Genomic DNA, 11,807 nt, shown 5'->3' with positions numbered 1-11,807 from the left:
TAAAATTATGTATAAATATATATTTACAATTTTATAAAGATACACATATATATTTATACTATATATGTTTATATATGTATATATATACATATATAAAAATTATGCAGTGCCAAAAAGCAGTTGAAGAGCATGAATGACAGTTAAACTGAAGGATTTTGTACATTAAATAAATGAAGACAGATAACCAAATTCCAAGTTTTATAGTATTTACTTTAAAATAATTACATATATACATTTATGTATAAATGTATATACATGCAGAAATATATATTTATACTATATGTATTTATATATGTATATATATGCACACACAACTATATGCATATATAATAATTAATATGTTGTTTGAAGCAAAAACTTTTCTTTGAGGAAATGGGAATTTATCAAGCTTGAAAAAATGATAAAGAGACATCTAAGTTGAGAAATGTTGGAAACTCTGCGAGAGTGTTGTAAAGAAAAACCTATGATCCTCTTGGAAATACTTGCCTGAGTATGTCATTTCAGGACAGCTCCCTGCCACATAAGTAAGTTTGGTTAGAAACTGTTTTCATTTGTGCATGGTCAGGATGGGATCATTTTGTACAGTTTACAACGTGGACAGGCCCTGAGGGGAGGGAAAGCCTAATTTTTCACTTTCTGGCTTTACTTGACTAATCTAAGCCTAATACTGACTACAGTAAAACTTGGATTATCCTAACAGATTTTAAGAAAAATAAAAAATAGGATTAAAAACTCTAGTTGAGTAGAAGAACAGGATTCTACTTACACCTTTTGTATTCCATTGTATAGTTACAACATCTCAATTCAAAGCAATAAGTTTAAAGGACCCTTCCACTGACTTTTAAATTTCTTAGAGTACTGAGTTTTTCTCTTTTCTATTATTTACTTTATTTTTGCAATCACAACCAGAAAGAACGTGTGTTTGACTGGATCCTCACATATTTTTCAGAAACACTTTTGGAACTATTCTATGGAATTTCATTTAGGATCATTTTATGAAACATTCAAAAAAATCAGAATCATTTCCATACATTTTTTAATACAATGTCAAACCACAACTTGCAACAAACTTTTTGTCATTAAAAAAAAAATTAAGCCTACCCTCAATGGTTTCACCAATAGAAACATGAAAATAATATGTTTTAAACAAATAAGTAATTGAGAAAATATTGAACAAAATGTAGTTACTTAAAATTATTCCATTGAAGAGGAAACCATTCATTTGAATATATAGTTTTGACATGTTTAAAAGCATATCCGGCGTGGTAGCTCACACCTATAATCCCAGTACTTTGTGAGGCTGAGGCCAGTGAATCACCTGAGGTCATGAGTTTGAGACCAGCCTAGCCAACCTGATCAAATTCCTTCTCTACTAAAAATACAAAAAATTAGCTGGGCGTCATGGCCAGGGCCTGTAATCCCAGCTACTTGGGAGATGAAGGCAGGAGAATTGCTTGAACCCAAGAGGCGGAGGTTGCAGTGAGCCGAGATCTTGCCATTGCACTCCTGCCTGAGCAACACAGTGAGACTGTCTCAAAAAAAAAATTTTTTTTTAAACATAGGACTACTAAATTCACATAATATATGGGGATTAAAAGATTGGATTCCGGAACCAGATTTCCTGGATAAGCATCTTGGCTCTGTCATTTACCAAATGTGCAATCTTAGGCAAATCAGTTTGCTTATTTATAAAACAGATATAGGCCGGACCCAGTGGTTCACGCCTGTAATTCCATCACTTTGGGAGGCCAAGGCAGGCAGATCACGAGGTCAGGAGATTGAGACCATCCTGGTTAACACGGTGAAACCCCGTCTCTACTAAAATACAAAGAAAAAAAAAAAATTTAGCCAGGAGTGGTGGGATGCACCTGTAGTCCCAACTACTGAGGAGCCTGAGGCAGGGAATCACTTAAACCCGGGAGGCTGAGGTTGCCGTGAGCCGAGTTTGCTCCTATGCACTCCAGCCTGGTGATAGAGCGAGACTCCATCACAACAAACAAACAAAGAAAGTACCACAGATATAAAAGTAGTACACATTCACAAGATTGTGATGAGGGTACTTTGTGTGTATATGTAAGAGAGAGAGAGAGAGAGTGTGTGTGAGAGAGAGAGAGTGTGTGTGTGTGGTACTTAGTATGCACGAGCCCTATTCTAAGACAGGCTTTATTGTTTTAATTATAACTAATCATCTACAATTATTTTTCCATAACAATTTTTTCATACTAATAAAATCAAAATATGTAGCCCATTTCATAATTCATCATTAGACATTTACTGAGCAACAAACATGCTGGGAACTGCATCAGACATTAGATATTTAATATTTCTCAGATTTTAGTTTGAGATGATTGAAGCTCTCTGCATAACACTTTTTAGGGCTATTTAAATCATAGAGTGAAAAACCATTTATTAGACTATTTTAATTGTGAAAGACTCTCTTCTCTTCTTCACTCAACCCCATTTTTCGCCTTTATCTATGCAAACTAACATTTGCAAGCCAAGCTTTTTCTTACAAGCTTTTGGAAAAAAAAAATTATCTCTTGGATAAGGATCCAAAATAAACAGTTCAAATAAGATAGGCTTTGGGAAAATGTTAATAAATTTGCCTCTGGCAAATTATTTGAGTTTCCTTGTATTTCTTTCACTTGGCAGGACTTTTAATTTTGAAGTTAAAAAAAAGAAATGAAGAAAAATGTCATAAGATTTCACAGATGGGTACGTTTTCTTATTTATAAAGTGACAATTTTCTCATAAAACCACAACTCAAGATTGAAAATTTGGGGGCCTTTAATTTAAACTTAGATTATATAAAACATACTGGACAAATAATGATATTGACAGAAAACTTTGAATCATCCATATTTGACTAGAATCTCAGCATCTCATCAGTCAACAGGTCCTTACCAAATGCCTGCCCTTTAGGACTGCTCGCTAGGTGCTAAAGAAACAGTGGCCACCAAAACAGACACAACCCTTTCCCCAAGGAGCTTCCAGTCTTGCAGGAAACATAAAGTAATAATTATGGACAAATTACTATAACTATCAGAAAATAAATGAAGTATTGTGGGAATGTGGCCATTCAATATGGTCCATGTTTTGGTATTTTTCAATATTTTAAAATATCTTTACCCCAGATTTTGATGCTCATTGTCCCTAAATTATAAACTTTGGAGAAGAAGAAATGAAAAGCATTATCTTTATCTATTCTAGTGAAGCAAAAGAAAAGTTAATTACAGCAATGTGGAGCTGGGAATAACAAAGAAGAAAGCTGACACTGTGATGGGTTGCTGATTGACTACCACTACTGCCGTTGTTTCCTTTGGTTGCCTTGTCATATTTTCTTCTTAATAAGAGCTAGGAAGGATTTTGCTAACTAGTGGGCTGCAATCATTAAGGATTTGGTGAAATTCCAAAATCCACAACCCCTAGGAATTTTCCTGGATCCCCTACTTGGAGAAACATTGTAAGCAACTTACAGCACACTAAATCAGAAAGGTTGGCCTGTAAAACCATTTATGTAATTTCTCCACTTTTGTTTTGGGGAATCTTCCAAAAGAAGTGTCTAGAGAATCAGATATAATTTGAGCAGAGTATGCTAACGTGGCTTCAACAATGATTTTACTTTTCTTGTAATTTTGTACTCAACAATCATTTTTTCCAGTGATGTGTCATGCTGTCCCAATTGACTGTCTGGCCATATTTTGCCCTGGTGTTCGCAATAGCAAAAAGTGCAGCTATAAAATTATCTTCTTCAGCTTGATGTTAATTTCAATGAAATCTCCCAAGATGTATCCCCTCTCTCTTTTCCCCTCTAACTGTATATGATAACAAAAGATCCAACAGTTCTTGATCATATTTTGAATGGGAAATATTGGTATCTTAAAATAATTCAAGACCTTTATTTTAGTTACTTATTTCTTCCTAATTAGTCATCATAACAAATAACTGGCAAATATACTTTTGTTCTTCCCTTCCTCACCATAAAAAGTGTATCACTTGTACCACTTCAAGTTAGGAAATGGGAGGAGTCAGGGAACTCTCACACAATTCTACCCAGTTTGATCACACATTACCTCCAACTGCTAGTCTTCAGCTGTTGATCTGCCACCATCAACTATACCCTAACTAAAATTTTAGAAGTCACTGTTTCAGCAGGACACCAGGACACAATCAATGGAGACACAATCTGCTGAATCTAGGTCAATGTGGTTGCCCATTTTGTAGCTAATCTTGCCCTTAACAACCAAAAAATGGATGCAATTCCTATAAATAAAGGGACAACTCTAGAACACCATTACATGCTGTGTGTATATCGTTGACATGCTCAACTAAACAGATTGAAGTTTCCACAGTTCTCATGAGAATTAAAACTAATAAATGAAGCAATAAAAAATAAAGCTTTAGACATTTGTGTTACATTACATGTGGGGTGTCTGTATTTGTGGGAAGGTAAGGAATTTTCAGTATTTTAATTTGACATTTTATCTTTTCTTTGACGTTTTGCACAATTTTTTCCTTTTAAACATTTCACTGTAAGGAAATTGAGTCAAGAAAAGTAAAAACAATTTAAACAAAAAGTGTGATAATTCCTCTTTGAAACATTTTAATCTCATGATACTCATCTTATGCCATTTTTTCTTTCTACCCTAAAATTTGAATTGAAATTACAATGCATTTTTTAGTTCAATTATTTCAGTTCATTTGAAATTGATTTTTGGCCTTTCTGTCATCCTCTTCCATAGCCCTTGGAAAATTACCTGTGTTTCTTTCTATTTTATAATTTTTTTTAGTTGTCTCTCACTTGTAATAGTTGTGATGAACACAGAGTTTGACTGCTTTCAATTTATTTGCTAACTAGTTCTATTGTTTATTTTTTTCTATTTTATAAATAAATTCATAACATCTGGAAGTTTTTAAAATCCATTATAAATCCAAAGACTTCCTATGCTGGAAAGAGTAACCTTCCTTTTTGAGAGTGACGGAAATACTGGAAATAATTAACTTATTGAAAATTACATGAGTTCTAAAGGATACAAAGGAAATAGATTACTTCGGATGTGTTTTGCTGGATTAAGTGTTTCATATTTTAAATCATATGCCATTTGATTCTTATTAATTTCCTACTATGCACAAGGCCGCATAATAGCTATGATGGCGTCTAAAGCGAAGGATAAATCTTAGTTTTTCCCTAGATTAGCTTTCAGCCTAGTAAAGAACATAAAAGGCTGTAAATTAAAATAAACTAAGAGGCATAGGAAAGCCAAGGTGAATTTGAGGAAGAGCAAAATGGTTTTAACAGAGAGGATCAGAAAGATTTTGTAGATCAGCTGATCTTTGGGTTGAATCTTCAAAATAGATAGGATTTGAACATATAGAATGAGGAACAATCATTTTAGATAGACAGTATATGCAAAGGCATAGAAACTCATAAATATATATTAGGTATTGGAAAAAGAGAGCCATTTGTTTTGGTAAGAAGGTAGTACTTGAATCAAGATGAATTGCATATTAAGAATTATGTAAAATAGTGCTTTGTCTCTTGCTGGATTTGGATTGAGAAATGGAGAAATGGAGAGGGTGGCTGGATGCGAAATAATAGAAATCAAATTATGTTAATCTATTTAGCATCATTATGGAAAGGTTAGCACTTTGAATAATCAATATGGCATCATTTTTATGTGAGGACTTTCTACTTGGAGTCGTTTATTTTCATGAGTCACATGTTTTACCTTAATTACTTCATGAAATGTATCTGATATTTATAAAATAAAGAGGTGAAGGGCAGAAACTGATCCATAGTGTGGGTGCTATAATTTTTTTTAAAGAAATGCTTATATTACTGAACACTGAATATTTGAGGTACTGTTTAATAGCATCCTAATTCAGTCATTCTCCTTTACATTTATCAATGTCTGTTATGTACAAGGGACTGTGTTTACTACTGCGAATGATTTTTAAAAGTGGGTGAGGGTGGAAAACAAATAAGTTAAAAAAGGAATAAAATAAGTACATAAAGAAATAATAAACAATGCTTCTAAAATGGATGTTGCCACAAGAAAGCCAAGATTCCAGAGGGCAGCACTTGGATCCTTGGGAACAAAAGGAGACTATTAATGTCCATATACCAATAACGTACCTAAATATAGAGTTATTTAAACATGTTTTAATATATTGACAAAAATGAAGGCTTTAGACAATTTAGTAGACTGTTTTTCATATGAGCAATAATGTTGACCTGACGAGGAGCTGTACGAAGTGATAGTCATGGCAAGTTAAACACAGAAAGGCCACATTTATGTCTGTTTATTTGAGGCAAGGGAGCCTGATGAGGAGGCTTTCAATTTTTGTGTACTTAAAACTATTTGTATTCAAAGATCCTAAATCTGGGCCCCCACTGTGTATCTGAATAGAAAGGATATTGGTAGGAATTAACATCAGTCTCCATTTGAAGCATGTAGATTCCCTGTTTGGCTTTGACCTATCTCATACATCTATCAGAAGATCACGATTTGGTCCTTCCTTTTATCTTTGCACAGAATTGGCTACAGCTGAAGAGCTGTTACAGCTGTGTTGGATATTGCTGAAAATTCCTAAGAGTGACTCAGATGACAAATTATATTTGATAGAAAGTCTAGTGGGATTTGCAGAGTAGAGCTTCAACCCTGAGAATGATGTTAACTGAAGACTCAACAGGCAACTCCTAAGCTGCTTCACCATGTGGCATCCCAGCTTCTGTGTCACCCCTGTGGTAAATTTATAAAGTAATCACACTATTCAGGAATGAGATTAGGTAAGGAGATGAATTTCAATTTTCTATGAATTTTCAAATATAATTACAATAGTAATGATGATAGCAAATAAAACCATAATTAAAACATAAATATAGAAGGACTTTGTTCAAGAGAATATGCTTACAATACTTCAGAAAGTTTCACTATTCAAGTAGGGACTGGCCAGTGGTTTCTCTTTCAATTATAAATAGTCTGTTATGCTAATAAGACTTCAGGTGACAGGTTTATGTCTACATAAGAGAAAAATCATGTGAAAGCAAAAATTATGTGAAGCAACATTGATATAACAAATTCAAATTACCTTACATGTATATTAAGGCAGTTTCCTAGAAATTTTTACTTGCTCCAATTTTTGTCAGCTTTTAAAAGTGTATACATATGTATTTTGTTATACGTACATATGTGGGGGATACATACACATATACACACATACACACAAAAACACATATGTGATTTCTTTTGCATGCCCTAAGATTGTACTTCATTAATAAGTGTAAAGTAGTGAACTTTTACTTAAATAAAATACTGAAAATTACTGAAAGATTAATGTCAAGACAAAAATCAGAATTGTAATTTTTGTAAATTGGCCACTTAGTCTATAACGTTATCATTTTTTTCATCCTTTCACAATGCCTCATTAGAAAAAATACAAAGTTAAGTGTCAGATTTGTATTTACCACACTCCTAAATTGCATAATAATACCTTTACCACAATCAGAGACTAGTGGAAAGCATGGTGAAAATATTTGGAAAGTGTGCTAGTTAGTCCCAATTGCAATGAATTATTTTGAGGGTCATGTAACCTCTTTGAATTTTCTGTTCAAGGTTAGGATACTTTCGAGCTGCAAAATACAGAGATAAAAATTCAGAGCCTTAGATTTAATAGCAAATAATAGATAGGACTCAAGATGCTTAGTTTTTTCTAACTAAGCTTTACGGAAACTTTATTTTACTAAATGTCAAGAAAATATGAATTTTGTAAAAAAACAATTTTTTTTAGTTAATTCCAATTCCAATGAGTAATTCTGAGAGTGATGTAACCTCTTTAAACTTTCTGTTCAATCTTGGGATACTTTTCAGCTGTAAAATACAAGATAAAAATGTAGAGTCTTAGGTTTAATACAAATAATAGATAGCAATTGAGATATTTCATGTTCCTAACTAAATCCGACTAAAACTTTATTTTACTTAATGTCAAGAAAATGTGAATTTTGTAAAAAAGGGAAATTTCTAGGCTAAAAGTAAATTGTTGTTAATATAGTTTATAAGAACAAAAAAAAAAGGTTCAATGAACTCTACCTTGGGGACTAGAGGGAAAGTAAAGAAAAGAATCTTGAAGACTTGGCCATATAATCACTCAAATACTGAACTATTATGTCCCACTGCCACTTTAATTGCCTCAATCTTGGAAATATCTAGAGTTAAATGTATTTAAGTCCTGCAAGTACAACATGAGTTTTCAACCATATTTTTGGCTCAACTCTGCACATATTAGTATTTGTTCAAATTCTTTTAAAGGAAACACAACTCTTCAAGTGTGGTTTTACCCTTATAAACTGAATGAACTGATCCACCTCTCTGGTAATAATAAAGAAGACCTGAATTGTATTTTACAATTGTATTGGTAGTTATATTATCACAAGTACTTTTCAAAAGGCTTTATAGTGATTTGAAATCTAGAAAATGTCCCTAAAAATAAAGCATTTTGTTGGCTTCAAAAAGAAAATCACACATAAAGCAGCACAACAAAGTGGAGGGGAATGGAAAGAGAGAAAGACTGAAACATTTCTGTTCCATGGGTTTTCCATGATGGAGATAATTGATTTTCTTAGCGCTCTTGCAGAAAGTGCTGCTGGCATTCACTGGTCTACTGAGTTCATCACAGCTGTGCTTGTGCATCTCTCCCAAGCTCCACTTTCCACTGAATTGGAAAAGATTTGAATTTTTGGTTGATAATCTGCCACACCCTTGCTTTGCCTCATCTTTCCAGGCACTCTTTTTGTTAAAGGAGATCCATATTAATCAGTGCTTTAGTTGGTGCAGGTATTTAGGTTTGTGTTAAAACTCCAAATGCAGTCCAAAAAGCAAAATGACATGTTTATCTGTCCTGGTTAACATCAGTGAAGTCAGGGAGGTGTTGGAAGAAATGAGTGTCTAGATAACAATGAGGACGGCAGATCCTGGATGGCATAATAGGATTCAGAAGTGTATGCACTTCACCTAGTTCAGACCCCGTATTAATAAATGCTTTGCCAGGAGGAGAAGACATAGGATCTGACACACAGGATGCAAAGGATCCTAGTGCAAAACCTCAAAATATAATAATATATTTGAGGTAGTGAAGAATGGTAAATCAGAATATCTGGAGAACGAATTCTCTAGGTCTTGTCTGAAGACCTTAAAATATAACACTGCTTCCATATGCAAAATATCAGCTAATGTTTTGTAAGTGAGTGCAACAATCATGAATTTTTTCTCATGAGTATAAGGCTTTTATTTGAAATAGCTAACCAAATTAAGAACTTCAGAATAATAGTAATTTTATTTATAATGCCTAAAATAAAGCATAACAGCATTATTTTTAAAATACCATTTCTAATTTTTTATGGTGAAAAATAAATCTAATGAAGAAACTCAATAAATTTCAACTTTTATAGAACATCTAAAACAATGAGAGAAATCTATTTAATATAAATACATCAATTATACATAGATACAAAGACATGAGAAAAACTAATTATGTTTCTGAATTGTATTGAACACAGGAAATATTTTTTGAGTACGGGACAAAGATGTTTGAAGGTCAGAAGATGCATATAACAGTCTTTCCCCAACATCTCTACTGTGATCCAATAGAAATGCTTATATTCATGACCATTCTCAAAAGTTACTTCCCCCCCACGCCCTCAAGCAAAAACTCCCCAATCCAAACTAAGAAGATACACAGGAGGTTGGTCTTGTTCTAGTTTTCCTTTCCTGTCATCAAATGATGTCATTTACATTGAGATATCTTGGTTTGTGCTCCTTGTGATAAAAGATATAAGAAAGCAAGTGTGCAACTGCCCATGCTTACAGGATTTATGTAAGTCTGGGAATGTACATATGACATGAGTTGAGTGAAAATTGAGTAACACAAATTGGAAGAAAAAGAAAGATGAAAATAAGTTTAAAGGAGGTAATTTACTTAAGGAGCAAGGTTTTGCATTGAGGCATGAGAAAGTGACTTCCATGAACAGATGTAAAATTGGGATAATTTCATGTGCACAGGCATAGAGATGAGCATGTTTAGGTTAACATGGAGAAAATTCGTTCAAGTTACCTCAATTACTATTGAAATGTTCACTGTAGATTATAGAGATAGATGAACTTATGCTTAGAGTATAAAGAGATAGGTAACTATGAACTTATGATTAGAGTATAAAGAAATATCTCCATTGCCAGATACATCCTTATACTTTGGACAAGCATATTTTTCCTGCAGAGATTTATCAAAGACCTATAAATGGTATTTGCCCCTCTTTCAAATATGACACAAAAATTACTGCTTAGATAGATCCTGAAATGCATTGGAAAGTTTTGTGGATGAGGATCTGGAAAGTATACACATGAAAGTCTAAATTAGAAATATTTATACTAATCTTCAGAGTAATACAGAGAAAAAATGATAACTTTCTCTGGTACTCTTTTGCTATTCTATGTGATAAACTCTTTCTCTTCCAGTTTCGTAAAAAGTTATGTCATGAGAAGGCTGAATTTTTCTCTAGAAAAATCTGTTCTATCTTTCCCAGGCAACATAAAAATTGGAAATCTCACAAGAAAGCACTCTAGCTTGCTAAAGAAATTTGTGAGAAATGGAAACAGCTATAGATAAGTATCTAACTTTCAGGAAGCCATTCAAACATAGCTCAAATACTTTGTCTTTTGACATTTGCCTGAAACCTAACTTCTGGGACCAGGGTGGGTGGATGAGTCGAAGGGGCAAACGGAGGCTTTTATATTTCAGTGAATCTCTTACAGTTTCCTATTTAAATTGAGCTAGGGTTAATTCTGGCAAAATCCCAACATAAAAATCTTCTGGGAAGATCAGGTCTGCAAATTAGACCTACCGGAGAAATGGGCATCAAACAACTATTCAAAATTATGCAGTTGTTAACTTTATAAGGAAAAATAAAAATATATACATTTAAATTATACATTAAAACATAAGGCAGAGCATTTCTATATACATTCCTAAGTTATACAAACATATATGTATATGTAAGAGTGAAATATGTAATGAACTTTTACATAAGCAGATGCATACAAACTCCAGATGTACTTTTTTTCTTGCTGTGGGTTGTGTGTTCTATAAGGGAAAAAGAAATATTTATCATTTCTTTTACTGCTGAGGGGATGGGTGCGGCTCTCATATTTCAGAAAGGGGCTGGAAAGTGAGAGAAGCCAAACTTTTTCCTATTTAAGGCAAAAGCAAAGGAATCTCAGTGGCTGAGTTTTATGACGGGCCCGGTGCTGAAGCGCAGGGAACAACTGATGGTGCTACTTTGAACTGCTTTTCTTTTCTCCTTTTTGCACAAAGAGTCTCATGTCTGATATTTAGACATGATGAGCTTTGTGCAAAAGGGGAGCTGGCTACTTCTTGCTCTGCTTCATCCCACTGTTATTTTGGCACAACAGGAAGGTGAGTAGGTACTGATTTCAAGAAACTTTATGGGATTTTTGTCTTCTCCACACAAAGAAGGGTATAAAAGGGAATACCAGCTGCCTAATTAAAAATAATTTTCTCTATAAGCTCCTAATTGTGAAACATTGAACTGACCATGACTGTGCTTTTCACATTTGTTGAAAAATAATAGTACTATGTTACGTGTGTATTTAAAAGTTCTGTGGTTGTTTAAGAAAAGATGTTCTTGTACTAACTTCTTTTCATGTTAAAGGCACTGGAAACTTTTAAAAATGGCTTTAAAAATTTTCCCTCCTGGATTGTTAACATCTTGGAATGCTTCCCCAGGCAGTCTG

At 33.5% G+C, this 11,807-nt stretch overlaps 1 protein-coding gene across 1 annotated transcript in view; it reads left to right on the top strand.

The window, feature by feature from the left end:
* Positions 1-11,274: 11,274 nt before the first annotated feature.
* Positions 11,275-11,807, top strand: part of COL3A1 (collagen type III alpha 1 chain) — a 38,834-nt gene continuing 38,301 nt past the window's right edge. The window contains exon 1 of the mRNA XM_002749551.6: positions 11,275-11,469. Coding sequence (XP_002749597.1) covers positions 11,391-11,469 — 79 coding nt within the window. The 5' untranslated portion in view covers positions 11,275-11,390. The remainder of the gene's footprint in view (positions 11,470-11,807) is intronic.

This window comes from Callithrix jacchus, chromosome 6 (genome assembly GCF_049354715.1).
Source record: "Callithrix jacchus isolate 240 chromosome 6, calJac240_pri, whole genome shotgun sequence".
NCBI lineage: Eukaryota > Metazoa > Chordata > Mammalia > Primates > Cebidae > Callithrix > Callithrix jacchus.
Note: the sequence above shows the minus strand (reverse complement) of the source record. Positions and strands in the feature narration are given on the sequence as shown.